At 41.4% G+C, this 23,705-nt stretch overlaps 1 protein-coding gene across 1 annotated transcript in view; it reads right to left on the bottom strand.

The window, feature by feature from the left end:
- fchsd2 (FCH and double SH3 domains 2) overlaps positions 1-23,705 on the bottom strand; it is a 71,944-nt gene that overhangs the window by 34,732 nt on the left and 13,507 nt on the right. The window contains exon 3 of the mRNA XM_083696021.1: positions 12,823-12,868. Coding sequence (XP_083552147.1) covers positions 12,823-12,868 — 46 coding nt within the window. The remainder of the gene's footprint in view (positions 1-12,822; positions 12,869-23,705) is intronic.

The raw sequence follows: 23,705 nt of genomic DNA, 5'->3' as shown, positions 1-23,705 counted from the left end.
TAGGCTTGCCAGAGTCAAACATATGGCTACTGGATAGCTATGAGACGTCTACTGTACTGGGCAGCTAGCAAACAAACTCACCTTCATATAGTTTGTTGTTTTCAACGTCTTTGCTGTGGAAAGTTAACTTTGGGTTTGCACAGCTCACATGTGAACACATAAATCTTTTCAGCGGAACTGGTTAGTTTCATACATGTGCTTAAGTACGGTGTTTCTGTGTCGTTTTGGTCCTAGTCCATACTGTACTACAACTCTTACAAAACAGTTTGTGTTACGGAAGAAGGCGAGCAACTGAGTGAAATACATACGAGTGAAGAATGAGGTGCAACCAAGTGGAAAGAGGGGGGTGATAGGGCATCTTGAAGTCAAAGGGATGGAATAATAATGAAATTCCTATTTATTTTTGTGTGTTTTTTTGGGGGGGTGAGTAGTGACAGTAGTTAGCTACACCACTACATGGCAAAAAATGTGTTAACTCCTGAAAACACTACTAAGATTTTAATTTAGTTTAACTACCATCAAGCTACAGCAAAATGTAAACTAATAGTTGAGTTACATGTAGTGGAACTACTCCACAAGACGATCCAACTGACTAATCATGTTCATTGTTAGAGTAATTAAACATGAACATTCCATGGTGCAGTTGACCAAATGCTTTGTGAAAGGCTACAGACGCTTTGACCAGAACAACAGTATGGAACTAGAAAAGGTAGGTCCAGAAGAATCTTTCTGGGCTTGCAAAGTCTTATTTTGTTATAGTAGAATAGCTACAGGCCACATGTTGAGGAAATCATGCCTTTTGGGATAAAAGCACCAAATTTGACACAGAGCAAGGGTAAGTCTTAAGGAGCATTTTTAGGTATACCCCCCTAATATCGCTTTGGGGCAGAGACCACACTCATTTTGAATGGCCATATGAATAAATTATTGGTGCAGAAAGACCAAAAATGGTCTTGTAGGAGTGTAGAGAACATAACATTGTTTTACATAATATGTAAAGAAGTAGCAAAGGACATATTAATGTTCTCTAATATCTACTGATTAAAATGATGTGCAAAATGACTCCTCATATGATGTTAGTGTTAAGAAATGTGACAAGAAATCTGCCCTGTGCATTTCACTCTATGGGAAATCCCATAGGAATTGTTCTCGTCCAGAGGAGGGACAGAAATCAAATTTTAGCAAAGTGTCTAAATGATGAGAACATAAAACCTTTCCAGTCTAATAGAGATGGACTTAAAAAATTAAATTGGATATATTGCAGATTTTTGTCCAGTCTTTTTTTAAATAGCCGCCAAGCATCGCTATGCGGCCAATACCACACCCATTTTTAAATTGCCATAACTGAATGAATTGGTGCAGTAAGCCCAATGATGGTTGTTACTGTTTGTAGGGGTGTAAAGAACACAAACAAATGCCAAACGTTTGTCAGATATGTGTGTCATTTAAATGGTTAGCAGAAATGTATATTACTATTCCCCAGTGTCTACTGATTAAAATGATATTAGTTTTAAGAAATATGACAAGAAATCTGGCCTGTGCGTTTCACTCTATGGGAAATCCCATAGGAATTGTTTTCGTCTGGTGTAGAGATAAAAAAAAGTGCAAAGTGTCTTAATGAAAGGTTAGTTTGAACATTTTAAAGGTGGACTGGGGTGATTAGCTTAAAAAATTTAAGAGTAGAAGCATCTTAAAATATATAATAGAAACGCAATGGTCCCTGTTGAAACCCATGTTAATTTAGGGCAACTTCAAATGCTAATAGTTTAAAAAGTCTAAATAGCTTTAAAAATATGTATAGAAATTAATTAAGTGGAGTAGGTCTACACATTTGAATGTCGGATAAGGGTGTCTAGTTTCAAAATATGAAAATGACGATGCATTTCAAAATGTACTATTGAAAGTCAATAACCATCGGAATGAATGGGATTTTATGCAAATTTGAGTATAGCTTAAAAAGTATAAATTATATCAGAAATATGTTTAGACTTTCTTTAAGTGGAGTCAGACTACACATTGTAGAAGACATTTTCAAATGTCCCCCATTATGGCCGAATGGCCATAGGAATTAATGGGATTTCATCCAAATTTGAGTATAGCTCAAAATATAAAGATGGTATCAGAAGTATTTTTTCTCTCTGAAGTTTCTAACGGCGAAAAATGCAGATAATAATAAAAAGTTATACAGATGACTATAGTTGGACATGCTGATGTAAGCCATATAACAAGGCAATATACACTCACAAATAACTTTATTAGGAACACCTGTACACCTTCTCAAGGTGGAGGTATTGTGATGGTGTGGGGAATGTTTTCTTGGTACACTTTGGACCCGTTAATACCATAATACCATAATAATCAATCATCGCTTGAATGCCACAGCCTATTTGAGTATTGTTGCTGACCATGTGCATCCCTTCATCGCCACAGTTTATCCATCTTCTAATGGCTACTTCCAGCATGATAATGCACCATGTCACAAGCAAGCAACACACAAGCAAAAGTAATCTCAAACTGGTTTCATGAACATGACAATGAGTTCAGTCTTCTTCAGTGGCCTTCCCAGTCACCGGATCTGAATCCAATAGAACACCTTTTGGATGTGGTAGAACGGGAGATTCACAGCTTGAAAAAGCACCTGAAGAATCAGCAGGAACTGCATGATGCAATCATGTCATCATGGACCAGAATCTCAAAGGAATGTTTCCAACATCTTGTGGAATCAATGCCACGAAGAATTTAGGCTGTATTAGTATAGTGTTCCTAATAAAGTGATTATATATTGTCTTGTTTATATTCTTTACACCCCTACAAACAGTATTAAACATAATTATGTTAAGACTAAGACTATTCTCTATAATAAGACTATCTTTCAACTACCTGGCAAATCTATCTACCTATCGAAAGATCTTTAAACATTTTCCATTACCAAAATACGACTTTGCAAGCCCACAAAGTTTCTTCTGGAACTTCTTGTTCTAGTTTGGCTTACTGCACCCATAATTAAGTCAGTTATGGACATTCAAAATGGAAGTGGTATTGGCCCTGTAGCGATGCTGTACATGCCATGGGGGCAACTGTGGACAAAATCTGTGATGGCCGTCAATACAATTTCATTATTTAGGTTTTATACTCGCACTATTGAGACACTTTACTAAAATGTTATTTATATCCCTCCACTGGACAGAAATCATTCCTATGGGATTTCCCGTAGAGTGAAATGCACAGGGCAGATTTCTTGTCATATTTCTTAACACTTATATCATATTATGTTATATCATGTTGCATCTAATTTTAATCAGTAGATATTACAGAGCATTAATATATCTTTTGCTACTTGTTTATATGTAAAATATTGAAACTAGGGATGAAATAATAGCAAAAAACAGCTTTTCTGTCACATTACGGCCAACCATTTAAAGGCCAAACATATCTGGTAAACTTTTGTCATATGTTTGTGTTCTCTACACTCCTACAAACATTTCTAACCATCTTTGGTCTTACTGCACTAATGATCTATTCAGATATGGGGATTCAAAATCAGTGTGGTCTTGGACCCAAAGCGATATTAGCAGCCATTTTTTAAATGGCCACCAGGGGGGTATAATAGCAAATCTGTGATGGCCTTATAGCTAAAAAATTCTTCTTAAGACCTGCCCTTGCTCTGTGTAAAATGTTGTGCTTTTATCCCATAAGGCACGATTTCTTCAAAATGTAGTTGATGAAGTTAGAAGATGGTTTGGAGTATAGATAGGCCTAGTCTGACAGATGGATATATATATATATATATCCATAAGGCACGATTTCTTCAAAATGTAGTTGATGAAGTTAAAAGATGGTTTGGACTATAGATAAGCCTAGTCTGACAGATGGATATATATATATATATATATATATATAGTATAAAAACATATATAAAAACATATATATATATAGTATAAAAACAACTGTATAGAAGTTACATTTTAAAAATTGATTGCATCGTCAAGCTTAAACGATGAAAGAGGAGATGCATTTTAAAATGTATCATACAGTAGGTCAGTGTTTTAATATATTAATTCATTAACGATGGCAGATCACAGTTACTGCAACAGCGGTCGTGAGTCTATTTGCCTTTTTCACAAGTTGTTGGAGGGGTATTACACCTCAGCAAAACAACCACTAGGGGGCATCTTTGAGCAATTCTAATGGATAGGCTTACTGTACTTGAATGACACGCATTGGAGTTAATATTGTGTTAGAGGGAATGTGAGAGAGGGAAGATCTCAGCATGCTATATTAGATAAATATATTATTATATAAAAAAATGATATGTTGTCTAAAGATTGATTATAATCCAAGTGAGTAATTTATTCTCAAAGTAAACAGAGGCATTAATTCTCACAGCAATTGTATCGCATTTGTCTCCTTTACCAAGGTAATTTGCAAAAGGGTACTTGGGTTTGTATTGAGAAAGGGTACCCTGCAATAGTCAAATTCGGCCAGGCAGTTGGACCATTGTTTTGGTCCATATGAATTCTCCAAAATTCAAGGGCCAAACACTGTAATCCCGTCAGATTCCAGCTGAATCAAAGCTCTACAGAATAAAATAACGCACCCCAGCCTGTTAGGGTAATGGTAGGGTGAACCCAAGTGCGGATGGATACTCAGGACGACAGACATAGCAAAAATAAAGACTCTCTTTAATGAGAGGATATGCGCAGGGTACAAAGGCATATACTGGAATAAAGGGCAAAAAATAAAAGTGGAGAAAACCAGTCTCCACAAACTACTCTCCACTTAACAAGTGGAGAAAACGTCGAACTAAGAAATAATAATAACAGGGCAACAAGTATAAGGCAATGGGGTAAACAACTAGATCATACGGATACGGATACGGATACGGATACGGATACGGATACGGATACGGATACGGACTGGCAGACAGGATACACTCACGCTCGGACAGGGAGAATCTCTGACAAGGACACAGGGTAACAAAAGGGCTATATATACCCAACACAGGGCAGGAAAACACAGGTGATCGGAATGAATACTGATAAGCCAGCACTGGCACCGAACCGCCAGAGGAGGGCACCAGAGTCACCAGAACAGCAACCTCAGGCATGACACCAGCCCATGAAGACAGTCAGGTGGCCAAATGCACACAGAACAAAGTAATGTAAAATGTAGCCTATTGCATGAAATGCAGTCCAAATGTTGTCCTGTTTAATTCATGGACTATAATAATACATAATATAATTGTGCCACAAAGCTTCTAAATCTTGATGTTTAGAAACTGCAAATCATTACAAAAAAACTCTGAAGTTATTTCTGTTTATTTCATTCAAGATCAGCGTTTTATTTTTAGCCTAATTGTTGCATCTCCCACAAATCCACGTCTTGTCCGTTTCAAAAGTATAAGGAATTCATAGACTATATTTGGACATATTGTGGCTTGTTCGTTCTAATAGCCTACTGTATGGTGTATTTGCGAGTTTTGCGGTTAAAAATGTCCATCCGTGATAGTAATGCCATACTGCTCTGGAGAGTGTGTTGGCGGCACATACAGTATATGGAGGATAAATCCACTGGAGTTGATAGGGGTGTGCCTACTGTATTACTAATATAGCTTTAACTCGGGGAGACTTTTCGGTACTCTGGGAGACTTGTCGGTACTCTGGTAATGACATAGCGAGAGCTGTTTGGGACTCAGGGGTGAGGAAGTTGTGGACCGGCGTTCTCGGCGTCTCTCTCGGATACGATTATCCACACAAATGGACACATCAACAAAGGAATCAAAGTCATTTACTGTCTCTTGGGAAGCCAGGTAATCCTTGATCTCATCAGTAAGACTGGGCGAAAAGCGGTAATAAGGGCTTCAGGGTTCCATCACCTGTCGGCAGTGAGAGCGCGAAACTCCATAGCAAAGAACACCACACTCCGTGAGCCTTGGCGGAGCTGAAGAAGTCTGTTGGCCGCCTCCGGTCCGCTGACAGGAGGATCAAAGACGTCCTCGGTGAACAGTTGTTAGCTGGAGCATAAGGATATCTGCTGGTCCCAGATAGCCATGGCCCAGGAGAGGGCCCTACCGATAAATACTAAACTGATGTAGGCCACTTTAGTGTGATCAGTAGGGAACATGGCAGCTTGTAACTCAAATGCTAAAGAGCACTGTGTCAGCGCTCCGGGGCAGGCAGTCTAGGTCTTTGCTTCGCTGGATAATGGGCTCGGGATGCACAGGTGGTTGTGGGTTTGTAGCAGACGCCGCCTGACCCTGGCTCTGCTGGATGGCCATGGTGAGAGCTTGCACACTGTCGATGACTTGTAGGAGAAGTTGTTCATGCCTACCAACCATGGCTCCTTGAATAGCCAGAGCGGCGTGTCCTTGGTCCATCTTTGCTGGGTCCATGTCTTGTTTCAGTCTTGCTGTAATGGTGGTTTTAAGTGGACCCAAGTGCAGAAAGGAGGCAGGACTCAAGAGTTGCAAAAAATCAAACGTAAACTTTACTTAGAGTTTGCAGGGAAACACAGGTACATCCATGAATGAAAGCTCAAGACAGAACACTAAGGTGTTGAATATGCCAGGGCTATACGCTGGGCTGGAAAATATGCACAGGTGTAATCAATAACTAAAAATGAGGTGAACAGGAAAACAATAGGATAAAAACAAACGGAAAACAATAAAAGAGTAAATAGCGGCCTCTGGTGGCCAGTAGCAGAAGCAGCAGGAGTTGAGGAGGATTCCTCACACATACAAACCGTGTTTTAGTGTTGGATGTTGCTTTTAAGTGCACCGAAAAACCAAATTGCATTTTCACAACACTCTCTCTACCAAAATTCAGATTTAAGAACCACTTTGGGTGTTTCGTTGCACTCTAATGGTGTGTTCAATCACATTCAGTGTATCATAATACATTTACATTGTTTACATTCAAACACCATATTTTAAGCTTAACTACGCCACTTTTTATGGTTTCAATGAAAAGCAATACGCATCTTTTAAATCACTTTCTGACAGTGTATATTTCCAGGCAATGGAATTGATATTAGCAACTACGAGCAATAACATATTACATAGGCTGTTGATATTAGACTGAAAGAGAGAAAGACAGAAAGACAGTTCAGACACACAGCCTCCACAAGTGAGGTCAGCATGGGTGAGAGGTCAAGACCTGTATACTGGGTAATGTGTAATGACAGCTCTAATAACAGCTTTAATACGCAAGGTGGAAAGACACAATTACTAATTTCTTCAACCAGGCAATCAGAGGTCAGAAGCTTCACAGTGGTGTGCTCAAATGTTGTGTGAGTGTGTGTCCTTAGATACACTCCTTAAAGTGATAGTTCTATATAGTTCTTCCAAATTACAAATGTCCTTATCTTGAATGCAGTCTATTGACAAGGTCAGACTACAATCCACACATTGGTTTGGTATATCTAGACACTGTTACAACTGCTGAAATGTTGTGACAAAAAAACAACACAAGTCAATCTCCCCCAATTTAGCATCATTTGATTTTATGTCTTGCCCAAATCACTTAAAAGGAATATCAGAAAGTACAGAGAGCTCCAGGATTCCTGGGAGACCAGAGACAAATGTAACACGGGTCAATTGTAACACCCTGCTTTTCTCCTATCAAAAACAATTAAGAGAGATGGAACTCACTCAGAAACACAATTAGGTATACTTCCTGCATGAACAAATGAAATATCAATACAGTAATATCAGTAATATCAGTATAACCAGTGAAATATCTCATCATCTGCAGGTTTTATTGGGAAAAGTAGTTTTTGAGGCAGTGGTTGCGTTAATGCTGGATTCTGCGTTTTTCATGCAGAAAATATAATTACAACGCAAATAAAAGTGATGCATTCTGAACATGCAGGTGTATTGACCAAGACATTTAATCTTAAATTACAGTTTTTTATATTTAAACAGGATCGCTGGGATTATCCGAAATGTCTCATCCATCCTCCAAACCAATCTCTCTCTCTCTCTGCCTGTCTGATGCTGACCCTCCCCTCTCATTGATGTCTCCAAAATACATTTAACAAAGGCCACTCAGGGTTCTCCCCTGGATTTTTGAACAAGGTGGCTCAGGGTTGAATTATTAAAAACAACTTGTGTATATTAATGAATTAACGGAGGAACATAATAACAGCCTCAGCTTCGGAAGTGCAAGAACTAAACATAGCAGAGGAACAGTCCAAAATGGTGTCTAATGAGAGTTTTAGCCTCTCCACAAAGCCACAGCCATTTGGGTCGAGAACAGACCCTTGCACAAATCTAGGCAAATTGTTGGTGGTCGGGTATAGGTAACGATGTGTGACTTGTGCACAGGTGAATCCAGGTTGTGGTGAAAATATGGATGGGGCAAGCACCAGTCCCCATTGGACTACGGCAGTCGCTCCAGATTATTTTGGCCCGCTTCCAGTATGTAAGGGAAAACGGTATGCTCCAGTGATGATTAATAGGTTCACCAAATGGCCAGAGGTAACTCCAACAGCTAGTAATGATGCCCAAAACAGACTAACTGAACTAACCAAGGCAATAAGAACGATGCATGGGTGAGCAGAGTATAACATCCATGTGGCCGGCACACAAGCCTGTGAGACGGACAACTGTGACAAGCCAATTGAACCAGGACAAAGTGATGGCGCCTGTTCTCAAAAAGGGTGGCCTCTCCCCGAGATGGGAGGGCCCATTTCTAGTCATGTCAGGGAACACTTCAGTGACGGTAAAGCTTTAGACTGGAGTCAAATGGTACCACATATCCCAATTTCTCTCACTGCAAAACATAGGGGAAAATTAGCTAATGATGTTAAGGTTCAGACACAGGAAGTCCAAAAAGACCCTCTTTGGAGCGATCCTTCTCATGACCTTGCACTCCTACCCTTTAGATGACCTCTGTGACCCTAGTCCACTTGAGTGGAACATTTCCATAGATAAGTTCAACCCCTTTTATCACAATATCTCTTCTTTCAATAACAGTAGATATGGAACAATAAGATCATTGCTGAACTTAAAACTTGATGAAGCCCCAAATTTTCAAAGGTCCTTGACATGTGAATATGGCATTCCAATATGGGTGTGGTTTGGTTGTACAGTAGGTATGATGGATCAGCATAGGAGGATAATAATCCTCCTAAATAACCATGGTAATTGTCCACCAGCCTGGATGCTCCTAGAGTCCAAAAGACGGAATAGCGGGCTAGACAAATGTGCGGACTGCCAAGTGGTATCTGAGGTGGTTGCCCCGAGCATAATAGGAAATTATGGGAGTGATAAATTGTGTTACTTCGCATCTCTTACGTATTATCTTAAATGTATCCATGACGGACACCCTGAGTGCTGCATGCTCTAATCAACCTGAGACTCTTAAGGCCATTTTAAAGGCCTGTAGGTTTAGGAGAGATATCTTCAGTGGAGGAATGGGGGGCAATCAATTCAGGCCTAAATTCACCCTAGATGCTAAAATCTCTTGGGTGGGGGGTCATCTTACTAATGCAGTACATAAGTCAGGGGAAGTCTCCATTTATGAATTTATTTAGAATGCAATGCCAGTAAGATTATTAGTATTTGGTCAGGAATGTAGACAAAGCATTGTTGATGTGGGAAGCTTGTGTGGGAAAACACCACTGAAGCCCGGAGGAGAGGTGCTACCAATTTGATCAGAGCGTGATCAGAGCTGTCATCAATTATTTCTGACCTACTTACTAAACGTATTCTGGATAAATGGCGCGTCTTGCTACAGGCCCAATTGGAGGAGAGGGAGGTTGAATGGAGAGAAGGTATGTTGTCGGCGATACAACTGTTACTTTAGTGGAAATACGTGGGATAGGAGTATGGTGGCTAACCTCCTGGTGCCTGTGGGAAGTGTTACTGCTTGAATGCTGCCACCACTCAGCTCATCTATATTGACAGGTCAGTCGTGGCCAGCAGGCGGTGCCCATCTTCTGGACTACCATTCTCTTCTCTGAACTGGTCGATGTCAGACTGGGAAGTCCCTATTGGGGGCCTGAGACAAGCTTTGATCACACTGAAGACACCTTGTGTGAACCCATTGTGCAAACATCTAAGGAGGTCGCCCTCGCTGAGCTGCACTCGCTGAGCTGCACTCACATGTAGCGGACACTTGGTCTGATCGAACAGAACAAGAGGGTCAGCAGGTCATGGTTGTCACAGCAGAGGTAAAGGCTTATCTGGAGGGCAAGAATGCTCTCTCTGGACTTTGGTATTGGGACATGGCAAGGGTAACACTGACAGCTGTGTCATTCATTGCTGCTGTCTTGAGTGCTGGACTGTATGAAGAGGGATGCCAGGGTTAAGTGCTGAGGGGGAAGGGGGTGCCAGTTCTGCCTATAGTTAAGTGTATCCAACGGCAGGCTGGCTGGGGGTCTACACAGGGAAATTTGTAGGTATCAGAAATACATGGAGATATTGGTGGTCGTTTGACATACCAATTATGGGTATGTCAATGATTAAGTGGAGGACTGTGGTGGGGAATTTTTAGGTTACTGAAGTGGATGTTTAGATGAGTATAACCATCATACATGATCGTATGTGTAGAGTTTAGTATATTGCATGATTGGCTCATCATATCATTAAATCATTTCTTGCTTGATGAATACTTTTATATTAATCTCTAGAATGTCCCTGACAACAGTAGGTCTGCTGGCACCGATTTAGTTATTTCTTAGTCTGTTGAGAGCAATGGGCGTACAGAGAAGGCCTCCATCATCAAATGGGACAGATTCATATAATGTCCAAATTAAGCACACATGTTTTGTTGCAATAACTGCTCAGTTGGTAAAGAATGGCGCAAACAACGCTTAGATTGTGGGTTTAATTCCCGCTGGGACCATATATACTGAAAAATGTATGCAATGTAAGTCGCTTTGGATAAAATAAATGCCATATATATATGATGCTCTGTTAGGCCTGTACTGCAGCCATCTTCAGTTGTTGTGTTGAGGTCTTTTTGCCTAAAATCGTATCATCAGGAAATTAAATGCATGTTCAACTGGATTTAAATCTGAAGATTTACTTGGCCAGTCAAGAACTTTGCACTTTTTGGCCCTTTTTGGCCCTGAAAAACATCATAGTTGCTATGGCAGTATGCTTGGGGTCATTGTCTTACTGAATGATGCAATGAATTTGCAGGCATTTGCTTGTACTCAAGCAGATAAGATGTTTCTGTACACTTCAGAATACAATACACTGCTGTCAGCAGTTACATCATCAATTAAGACAAGTTAGCCAGTTCTAGTGGCAGCTATACATGCCCAACCCATAACACCCCCTCCACCATGTTTCACAGATGAGGTAATATGCTGTAAATCTTGGCAGATAATTTTTTCTCCAAACTTTCCACTTGCAATCACTCTGGTACAGAAGAAAATGTGTCTGTCCACAAGACCTTTTTCTATCTGTCCACAAGACCTTTTTCTAGACCTCTGCAGGCTTAGTAGGTACTTTTTAGCAAACTGTAACCTGATAATCCTTTTTCAGGATAACAAGTGATTTGCACCTTGATGTGAAGCCTCTGTAGTTCGGCTGGTGACGTATTCTGCGGCTGGTAGTCTCTGACACGTTCATGCCTACCTCCTGGAGAGTGTTCCTGATCTGTGAGACAGTTGTTTGGGTTTTTTTCTTTATTATGGTGAGCATTCTTCGGTCATCCACTGTAGAAGTCTTCCCTGGCCTACCAGCCCATGCTGAGCTCATCAGTGCTTTTGTTTGGGCAAGCAAGGTTTTTCATGACTGCTAGGATTGGGGGCAAATGTAACACAGTTTTTGGCAAGTCCTGGGCACACAAGGACTGCAGATGGCAGTGACCTCTACATTTACCACCACTGTGAATCACACTAATCAATCTTAGGCTTATTCTGCAATCACATAATTCATGCAAAATCAACCATTCCTCCAGTATTTTGTGGGGGCTTGCCATTTTACACATCAACAAACCTTTTTTATCCTCCTTGTGTGTCTATTTTGTCTTCCACATTTTGTGTGGGGTTTGTTCAGTGGGTTTATTTGGTGTTTTTCAAGAGTTACATTTGCCCTTGCCTACTGCCCCTGTCACAGGGGCAAATGTAACATCAACAACATTTTCGATTAAAACCAATACTGTGATCCAAGCGTCCTCTTTAGAGACCTACAAATGTATGAATGGTAGGTAAATTTCTGATATAAAAAATGACTATTCTAGGTTGAGAGGTCTCTGAGTGAGTTAATTGCAAACAATTTTACAATTGCCCTTGGTCTCTCTCACTTTGAAATGATTTGGGCATGCTAAATGCTGAATTGGGATTGATGTATGTCCTTATCTATAGACTGCTTTCAGGGTAGGGAAGAAAATATGTGATTTAGAAATTTGGGTGAACTATCCCTTTAAAAGAGATAGTTCACTATTTTACGCCTTCCCTCAAAAGTAGTATATTGCCCAGGAGAAACCATTACTAACTTCATCTAACTTTAGCCACCACTTACAAAAAAGCAATGGGAGTAAGGGGCACAAAATCACCTCAAAGTAACTTCCAACCAAGTCAGAGAGTTAATTTGAGGTAATTTTTGTTTCCCAATCATTGCCATTGTTCGGTGACAAATGTTAGCTGGAGTTATTAATGGCTATTTAAACAACTCTGAACCATGGATTCTCCTGGCCTATAAACTACTTTCAACCATCTGACTGTAAGTTGTAAAATAGTGAACTATCCCTTTAAGTTTGGCGGTAACACCCCACATATGTTTACATGGGCTAATTCACCAAAGAAGTGAATTGTCCATTTAGCCTCTATATATATCCATTTAGCTTGAACACAGAAGAAGCATCTCACCTGTGCATAGTCCCTCTCCAACTGTCCCTTCTTCAGACTGTATGTTCTAAAAAGAAAAACAGAGAGTTTTTAGCATTGACAGAAAAACTTTGTGTGTGTTTTAGCAATTGACATACTCTCTCCCTCCCCATTTTTTCAACTATCCTGACCTATCCTCAACTATCCATGTTGTCTAGTATTCAGTGTGAGTGTTTTTATTCTTGATTATAGTTTTAAACCCATTGCCATGAGGCTGAGTGAGTGGACTCCTCACTGTTATGCAAGTAATATTCGTTCTGCCATCACCCTTATACCTCCAATCTCACCCCCACCCCTTTACAACCCCTCTGTCCACCCTTCCTCTGCTCTCCCACTATCCCTTTCTCTCCCTCTTCCCCTCTGTTCCCCAAACATCCGGTCGGCAGCAACAGAGAAGCCCCTTATCACAGCCCAGGAATGCAGAGAATCCAAACATAGATATACCATTACATAATTATTGTATATCTGAACTTGGATCTACATGGCTCAGTCATTCACTGTACTCACTGTGCTCAGGCCAGTGCCTTTAACACACGGAGCATGCGAAGAAGACAACCATAGTATTCTAGAGGGAAGCAAAGTAAGACTTGGCTGTGGCTAGAAGAAACATTGTTCTGTCTGCAGATTGTGCATGTAGCCTTTCTCTAGGTAAAAGAGAAAACAAAGGATGATGATGGAATCACCAAACAGTGTTATCGACCCTTAAATCTCTCTCTCTATATATATATATATACAGTGCCTATAGAAAGTCATCATACCCTTTGAAATCTTTACCTTTTGTCACATTACACCCTGGAAATTAAAATAAATCAAATCTAACTATTTTGAGCTGTATGTACACATTATAACCCTCATCATCAAAGTGAAAATATTTTTTTTAAAAGATTCTGGACAATTATTACAAATTAATTAGTGAAATACCTGGTTTGGTTAAGTGATCAGCCCCTTAGAGGATACCATTATAAACTTGCTCAGGTGCAACCAATCAACTTCCAGATCAAACACCAGGCTAATTGCCCCCCACCTGACATCAATTGTAGTGGTTTTGATTACTTCAGAATAAAACCAGCTGTTTCTTGAGGATTCCACTACTAGAAGTGCATGGTTCTGCAAAGAATTCACCATGGTTGGAAAAGTACTTTCAAAAGGCCTCCGGGATAAAGTTGTAGGAAGGCACAAGTTAGGTGAAGGCTACAAAAAGATTTCAAAGGCTTTAGCTATCCCTCTGAGTACCGTTCAGAGCATCATTAAGAAGTGGAAGGCGTATGGCACCACCAACACCTTGCCGAGATCAGGCCGTCCGTCCAAACTGGATGACCGAGCCAGGAGGACATTGATCAGAGAAGCTACCAAGAGGCCAAAGGCAACTTTGAAGGACTTACAAGTCTTTATGGCTGGGACTGGTCTGTCTGTGCATGTGACACCAATCTCACAAGCTTTACACAAAGCTGGCCTGTATGGCAGGGTAGCAAGAAAGAAGCCTTTTCTGAAAAAGTGCCACACTCTTGTGCTATTGTGCTATGCAAAAACACACCTGGAAGATTGTGTTGCCATGTGGAAAAACGTTTTATGGTCAGACGAGACTAAGATTGAACTTTTTGGACTGAACTCCAAGCGCTATGTTTGGCGAAAACCAAACACAGCACACCACCCAAAACACACCATACCTACTGTGAAGCATGGTGGTGGCAACATTATGTTGTGGGGATGTTTCTCTTCAGCGGGGACTGGGCAATTGGTCAGGATTGAAGGGAAAATGGATGCTGCCAAGTACACCCAAATTCTTGAGGACAACCTGTCAACCTCTGCTAGACAGCTGAAGATAGGCAGGTCATTCACCTTCCAACACGACAACGATCCTGAACATACCGCCAAAAGAACAACGCAGTGGCTTAAGGATAGAAAGGTGAATGTCCTTGAGTGGCCAAGTCAGAGTCCTGACTTAAATCCAATAGAAAATCTGTGGATGGACTTGAAGAGAGCAGTCCATCGCCGCTCACCACGGAATTTGACTGAACTCGAACAATTCTGCAAGGAACAATGGGCAAATATTCTCCAATCTAGGTGTGCAAATGGGTTTTGATTTCAGGCTGTACGACAAATATAGTAACTATTTCAAAGGGGTATGATGACTTTCTATAGGCACTGTATATAGAAATCTGCTGTGTTTTGGTTTACAATAAACTGATAGTAGTAGGTGATTGCATTACGGTATTGGTCACAATTGGTGGCCTTGCTCAATATGGCAGCAATAAAAAATGATACACCAATGCTTCAGTATTTCTTAAATGGTATACATAAATGTTAATTTAAAGGGACACCACCCATTTTTAACATCACATTCATGATCTCCAGCACCATATCACCATTTCTATTGCATACAAAGGTTATCATTTTGTTTACAGTCAACTTGGAAAAATAGTCAAACACAAATAATGGTATTGAATGTACTATTATTACTCTTCTGCAGTCCAAAAAGATCTTATTTGAAACACGTATCATGTATTTTGCTATCTTATGAATTGGTTGGTAGAATGACTAACATTGAATCTATGATTATCTTTTGAGTTGATGTTTAAAGCAAATGATCCCAATTTGAGAGATTTCCTCAATGAAATGAGTGCACAAAATAGGGTTATATTATTTTCAACTCCCAATATAACCATGGATTAAAGAACTGGAATTTGGCAACTTTCACTGGGCTCCAGACAAAGTTTTTCCCCTGGTGGCACTGGTGCTTTTTTTTCATTTGGTGGCACCTACATTTTGTCTCGCAATAGAAAAAATTAGTAGCTAACTTGCCATTGCATTCAGAGACAACTTGTGCTACAGTATGTGTGTACTAAACATTCCTCTTCTCATTTCAATGGTCTTACTATTTACAAATGCATACAGAACTGCATTAAATTCTACATAGCCTATTCTTTGAAGAGACAAAATATGATCACGACATCAAATTAAATAAAATCAAAGTTGATTTGTCATATACACAGAATACAGCTGTAGACGGTATAATGAAATGCTGTGGGCACGCTAGCTCCTCTACAGTGCAACAATGAAGTCATAATAAAACAATAACATAAGGTAGAGGTAGCAGTAGAAACACAATAGTTGCATAGTCGCAATTGCATGCGGGGGAAGGCATTTACAGGCAGCATACATAACACTGACAGTATAGGCCAAGACAACTCATATGGATATCCAATGGAGAGAAAATGTTAAATTAGGCTTTTAAACAACTATCCACATGCAGAGTTAAGGATTGTCTATACAAACTATAAAGCACCGCAGATCAGAGAAAAGCTAAATATGTTTTCTTATTGGACATTTTGTGGTGCTTTGGTGAATGCCTCCGCTCTGTATTCATGCGTTGGAGATACAATATCCTTGTACTGCCACACAACTTGCAGGGACGGAATTAACACCTGCCACACGCTAAATGCGGCTAGGCCTACGTTTTCCTTGTGGTGTGTAAATCTCGCAGTGATCACATGATTCAAACAACCATCTTTTTATTTTGTATATAAAGGCTCATTAAACATATTTTTTTCTATGAAATACGTATTCCTATAATCTACAATGTGTAATTTATACTTGATTTTATTATTGCATTATATACACAGCACTACAGGTTCTGGTGATTTTTCATTCTAGCTATGAATGCAGCTGTAGGGGTGTTGGCTAATGCAGTAGGCCTATAGCCTAACACAGGGGTTCTCAACCTTTTGCAAGCTGGGCCCCCCCAAAGCTGGTTCATTGCAGTTGGGGCCTCCCCTCCTCCCGGCGACACCCCCCCCCCCCCCCCCCCCCTTCCTGGCGCCACCCCCACTACACCACCTTGCATAGATAGATAGATAGATAGATAGATAGATAGATAGATAGATAGATAGCCCTAGGCTAGGCTATTATTGTTAGGCCCACACTATTATTATTATTATTATTATCATCATCAGTAGCGGTAGGTAGGCCTATTATCATTACTAGGCTATTGTTATAATTGGCAGTAGCACCAGACTTCTAATGTGAGCTTGCAGGCATTATTATTATTATGAGTAGTGGTAGGCCTATTATCATTACTAGGCTATTGCTATATAATTATATGAGGTTACATGCTTTATTGTTGTGGTTATTATTATTATTATTATTATCATTATCATCAGTAGGCCTATTATCATTACTAGGCTACTGCTATAATTGGGAATTGGCACCAGACCTCTGATATGAATTTATGCTTTATTATTGTTATTATTACTAGGCCTAATAGTAGGCATATCATCTGCATTTTTTACAGAAGCTTGCAGGTTGGCGATGTTAATGTGAGACCTGAGCCTGCTTTGCCTTGCAAAGATCCTCAATTCTTGGCGCAATGTCTGATAAACATAGCCTCAAATCATCCTTGATTTGTGCACGATTGCGGTATTTGCGGTATTTCATTCATCGTACCTTCGAAGCTTTTTTGCAGCTGGTGGTGCGTCGGTTGCCTTGTTGGTCCTCACTAGAAATCTCTCCATTTTTGTTTGGTTTTGAAATAATTTGGATGTGGATTAGTTGTGTTTTCAATAAAGTTTAGGCTATGATGTAACGATGTGTGCGTGTGTGGCTATGTTGAGAGACTAGTATCGGGGGCTAATCAGTCGGGACTTAGGCACGATCTTTAATACAACAGTACACAATAACCATTTTGCAGGCAATGCAGATTTTATTTGAAGACTTAACAATTGTAGTCCTTTGTGAGTGGGTGAGTGTGTGTGTGTCTTAGTCGCGTGGGTCGTATAGTTGTGTTGCAACATGGTGAAAAAGTTGCTAGCTAGTTAGCCAAGTGCACGCCTAGCAGTTAAAAAAATTACTGGCTAGGGCTGAGATGGGGATAATCTTTAAAAAGACTGTTTGTGGGGTTAGTCTTTAAAAAGACTGTTTGGGTTTTGAAGTATAGGCCTAAGTAAATCGATATCGAGATTGATAACAGATAGACTAGCGAGAGTTGGCACAAGCGAACTTGGCAAGAGACTAGACTAGAGTGAATGGAGCTACGACGCGTGTGAGGACGCTTATATAGTAGCACTTACGTGACGTCGCGTCACAGGCTCAAAATACTACCCCCTGTATTGGTAGATTTGAAATGAAACTGTGGTTGATTTGTTTGTGTGTTATAATAGTCCAACCACTTGCATTCCGACATGGGGGGGAATCTGTTGCATCTCCTTTGTAGGTCTACTAATAGCCAGTGAGTCCGTGATTTTTCGTGTTTTCCATCCTGTAGCCTACTCGCGCCCCACCGGTTGAGAACCACTGGCCTAACAAATTTGGGAATGATATTTTGTGAGTCGATATTCCGCTGGCTGTAAGAGTTACCAATTCGGGGAGGACGGCAACTTTTTAAAGCCAAAAGGTTCAAAAGAGGTTTGAGTTGCACAATATACAATGGGGTTTGTTTGCCTTTGCAGACACATGACCTTCTATGAATTTCTATGGCTGCATATGCTCTCTGGTCTCTGGGGCACAATTATTTTAGCACATTTTACAAATGCTTGTGGTTTGAAACTCCCTTAAAAACTAGCTAGGTCTGTCTCATTTCTGTGGTTAGACACCTGGTGCCGTGGCTTAGTTGGTTAAAGCGCCTGTCTAGTAAACAGGAGATCCTGAGTTCAAATCTCAGCGGTGCCTTTTCCAACAGCGGCATGTGTGTTTTCAAGTAACAACAAAAATGGGGAAAACAAAAGATCTCCAAAAAGATATTCATATAATAAAAATGGAAGCAAGTTGATAACAAAGTCGTTCCCCAATGCGGGTAGTCATCAGTTTTACCAATGCAGAGTGAACGTGACAGTACTGGATATTTTGAGTAAAGCTGGTTGTGTGTCTGTCATGGAATATTGAAATCCTGGACTAATGATCCCCAGTGCTACATTGGGCCACCTGGTGCCGTGGCTTAGTTGGTTAAAGCTCCTGTCTAGTAAACAGGAAATCCTGAGTTCAAATCTCAGTGAGGCTTTTTCCAACAGCAGATTGTGTGTATGTACCAGTAGCAACAGAAATGGGGAAAACAAAATCATTTAAAAAAAACTATTAATATAATAAAAATGAAATCAAATTGATAACAAAGTTGTCCTCCAATGAGGTGTGGTCGTCAGTTTTACCAATGGAGAGTAAACCTGACAGTTCTGGACATTTTGAGTAAAGTTGGTTGTTTCTTTGTCCTGGACTAGTGAAATCCTGGACTTGTGATTCTCAATCTAACAGAATGTCACTGACCAAAACAAAAAAAGAGAAAAACTTGCCAATGAACAGGCATTCATTGTTTGTGTGTGCTGATAGGACTGCCACATAATAAGGAGTTGACAGATGCTGTGTTACATAAAAGGCCACAGACACACAATGCTGCCCCTGCGTTCTTTAAATACAGAAGGAAAAATGGGTCAGTAGTGACATAATTGTATGTGTGACCATGTGTGAGTATGTGTGTCTGTGTGAGTGGGTCTGAGCCTAATTTAGGTAAAGAAGGAGGCTATGGGGGTCTTGAAAAGGACAGTAGACACTCATTCCCCATTTTTGCTAAACACAAGAGCCCAAATCCAGACAGAAGGCTGAACTGAACAACACAACCAGATAAGATACTTCCCATCTTCCTTCTATCATCATGGGCAACGTGAGATCTCTGGGCAACAAGATGGAAGAGCTTACGGCGAGTGAGCTTACTGGTGAAAGGACAGAGGGAATACAGTGAATGTGGTCATGTGTTTTACGGAGACATGGCTGCAGGAGGTTATTCCTGAGGCAAACACCACCATCGAGGGCTTTCAGACAGTGCGGGTGGACCGGATTCACCGTCAGTGCGGCAAAAAGTGAGGCAGAGGAGTTGCTGTAGTTGTCAACAACAGATGGTGCAATCCTGGCCATATTAATGTGAAGGAAAGCGTCTGTAGCCTGGACATCGAACTTTTGGCCGTAGGACTTCGCCCATATTATTTACCACGTGAGTTCTCACATGTTATTGTTGTGGTCGCATATATCCCCCCCTCTGCCGACACGGAGGTAGCGTGTGAGACTATGCACGCTGTCATCGTGAGACTACAGACCCTGCACCCCAGTGCTTTCATTGCTATCTCCGGGATTTTAACCATGTCACCCTGACAAAAACACTGGCAATGTTCTCCCAGTTTGTGAAGTGCTTCACTAGGAAGAACAAAACACTGGACCTGTTCTATGCTAATGTGAAGGACACCTACACCTTTACAGCACTCCCCCCCCCAGGCAGATCGAACCACAACCTAGTCCAACTCAAGCCCATGAATGAGCCTCTAGTCCAGCAGCACTCTGTGACCACTGGGACTGTGAGGAGATGGACATAGGAGGCTGATGAGGCTCTGCAGGACTGTTTTGAGACAACAGACTGGGAAGTTCTCTGTGAGTCACATGGGGAGGACATTGATGGTCTTTCACATGGCATCTCGGACTACATTAACTTTTGTTTGAAGAACACCGTACCTACTAGGAGGGTGCAGTGTTTTCCCAACAACAAGCCTTGGATTACAAGTGACCTAAAGGCCCTCCTCAACGACAAGAAGAGAGCCTTCAGGTCTGGTGACAAGGAAGAACTGAAGCAGGTGCAGAGGAAGCTTAACGAGAAGCTGAAGGAGAGCAGGGACACCTACAGGCGGAAGATGGAGGACAGCCTACAGGACAACAACACGAGAGGTGTGGAGCAGTGTGAGGAAGAGCACCGGCTACAAGCAGGCTAACGACCCGCAAGTGGCTGGAGACAGGGGGAACGAGTTGAATCAGTTTTTCAACAGGTTTGCCTCAGGGGCTCATTGTCTCCCTCCCCCCAGCTCCACCAATGACTCTCCACCCCATCCTTCCTCTCCCTCTCCAGCCCCTCTGACTCATTTTTTACATTTATGGCATTTAGCAGACGCCTTTATCCAAAGCGACTTACAACAAATACATTTGACTAAGTGAGTGAATCATCTATCCATCAGTCATCATAACAAAAATTAATCTATGCTCGGACCAGGGGCCACTGGCAGTCACAATGCTAAAAGAAAGGAAGAGCAGTCGGCTTCAAACAGATGGCTTTCAATAGAAACTAGGTCCCAGTGCTTAGGGCAGGATAGCCACAGTAAAATACAACAGCTACTTTTAAATAAGATTAAATTAACTTACTTGACTCCATTCACACCTCCAATCCATTCCCCTCCTTCTCCAGCCCCACCATTTCCTCACTTCAAAATTCTTCAGTGTTAGCAAGTGATGATGCGGTGGACCCAAGTGCGGAGAAATACTCGGACGAGTAGCGTAATGTTAATCACAGGAAATGTCTTTAATAAGGTAAACAGGGCACGATACATAAACAAACACTGGGGGAAAAAGGGTCAAATAAAAGTGGAGAAAATCAAGCTCCGTAAACAAGGTACTCACTTAATAAGTGGAATGAGGTAAAACTAGGGCAATGGGGTAAACAACTGGGTATACAAAAACCGACTGGCAGACAGGGTACTCACATACGGACAGGGAGAATCTCCGACAAAGACATGGGGAACACACAGGTTACATATAACAAACACAAGACAGCATACACAGGTGAAATGAATCCTGGTAGATTGGGAGAGCACTGGCCCCGGAGCGCCAGAGGGCACCAGAGTCACCAGACAGCAACCTCAGACGTGACACTTCAGCACCCCCCATCATTCTGTCCCCCGACACCACTGCCACAGCCAACGACCCCCCCACCACTCCCCGCTCCAGTGTCTTCATCAGTACGGCTCAGGTGAAGAGAGAGCTGGGGAAACTCCGCACCAGGAAGGCTGTGGGCCCTGACGGTGTGAGCCCGAGGGGGCTCAAAGTCTGCGCGGACCAGCTGTGTGGAGTACTCCAGTACCTCTTTAACCTGAACCTCAGTCTGGAAAACGTCCTATCAATGTGGAAAACATCTTGCCTGGTACCGGTACCAAAGAAAATTATCCCCAGTGTTCTGAATGACTATAGACCGGTAGCCCTGACATCCCACATCATGAAGACCATGGAAAGACTGGTGCTAGCACACATGAGGCCCCTGGTGAAGACCCCCTGCAGTTTGCCTACCAGGCAGACATTGGTGTGGATGATGCCATCATCTGCCTGTTACACAGAGCTCACTCCCATTTAGATAGGGCTGGCCGCACTGTGGGTGTCATGTTCTTTGACTTCTCCAGTGCATTTAACACCATACAGCCCTTACGACTTGCGGATAAGCTGCTGAGGATGCAGGTGGACTCTCCCATTGTTTCCTGGATTACTACCTGACCAACAGGCCATAGTTTAAACGGCTGCAGGGATGTGTGTTGGACTGGGTGGTGAGCAGCACTGGTGCCCTCCAGGAGACAGTTCTGGCTCCCTTCCTCTTCACCCTCTATACCTCGGACTTCAGACACAACACAGACACTTGCCATCTGCAAAAGCTCTCGGACGATTCTGCTATTGTGGAATGTGTCAGTGGAGGTCAGGAGACCAAGTACAGAGGACTGGTGGACAGTTTTGTTGAGTGGTGTGAGCAGAACCACCTGCTACTCAATCAGCAAGACAAAGGAGATGGTGGTGGACTTTAGGAGGACTAGGGTCCCCCTGTCTCCTGTTTCCATCCTGGGAGAGGACATGGAGGTGGTCCAGAGCTACAAGTACCTGGGGGTGCACCTGGACAATAAACTGGACTGGACTGGTAACACAGATGTCCTGTACAAGAGGGGCCAGAGCCGGCTTTATCTCCTGAGGAGGCTCAGGTCCTTTGGCGTGTGCAGGACTCTGCTGAACATGTTCTACCAGTCATTGTTGTTGTTTGTGATGTGAGCTGCTGTAACGCCTTAATTTCCCCTCTGGGATCAATAAAGTACCTATCTATCTATGCAAATTAGACTACATCTCAGAGCCTATAAGGTTCTAGATCTCAGACTTCACAGCCTCTCAGCAGGCCTTACCTTAGCATAATGAGAATAGACAACAGGGCACAGGGAGTGATCAAATGTGTGTGTGTGTGTGTGTGTGTGTGTGTGTGTGTGTGAGAGAGAGAGAGAGAGAGAGAGAGATAACTTCCCATTCAATACTTCCTCTACTTCAGCAGGGTCAACCTCTCCGACTACTATTAGTGAGCACCTAGGGTCCACATGTTCCCATTTCCTCCACTCTATTAATTTGTCCACTTCCATGTTTGGTTAGACTAGTGCTAGACTAGTGTGGACTAGTGCTTTTCTATAGCAATGAATCTGAGGCTTTCACACACAGTTCAGTCCTAGATACCACCGTAGTTTCTTAATCTCAGCAGTGCCTCCATATGTAACCCCACTTTTCCTATGCTTTATTAAATGGAACTCTTGTAGCTTTTTGGATAGATATAGGACCTGAGTTCCCTCTTAACTGTAGCATGTGTGTGTATGTGTATATGTGTAAGTGATGTAGGACTGTTTTCAGATTATACTATTAGACTTTAATTCTATTCCAATGTATTTACTGGTGTTGCCCCCATTCAGGTAATATTAAAAAGCATAGATCTGCATTACTCTGAAATAACTGTGTAGTTTAGCTTTTGTAAAACGAATCATGAAAAACACTGTAACTATTTAAGATTGCTGAAACAAGCAATGTAAGGTTATTCATTATTATTAAAACTAATCAATCAAAATGATCACAACATATTATTATTACCAAAAACAATCACAGTAGAAAACCTATTAAAAGTACTTTTCAATCAATCACATAAGAGAAAAATATCAAGTAGGCTATACCTGCTACTAGTGTTTCACAAACCCATTAAGAGCGCTCTTATAACCTTAAATGGGGATACAGTTTAAATCCAGATAAAGCATTAAAAAACAAATAAAAAGGACTTTACAAAA

This window comes from Argentina silus, assembly GCF_951799395.1.
Source record: "Argentina silus genome assembly, chromosome: X".
Taxonomy (NCBI): Eukaryota; Metazoa; Chordata; class Actinopteri; order Argentiniformes; family Argentinidae; genus Argentina; species Argentina silus.
Note: the sequence above shows the minus strand (reverse complement) of the source record. Positions and strands in the feature narration are given on the sequence as shown.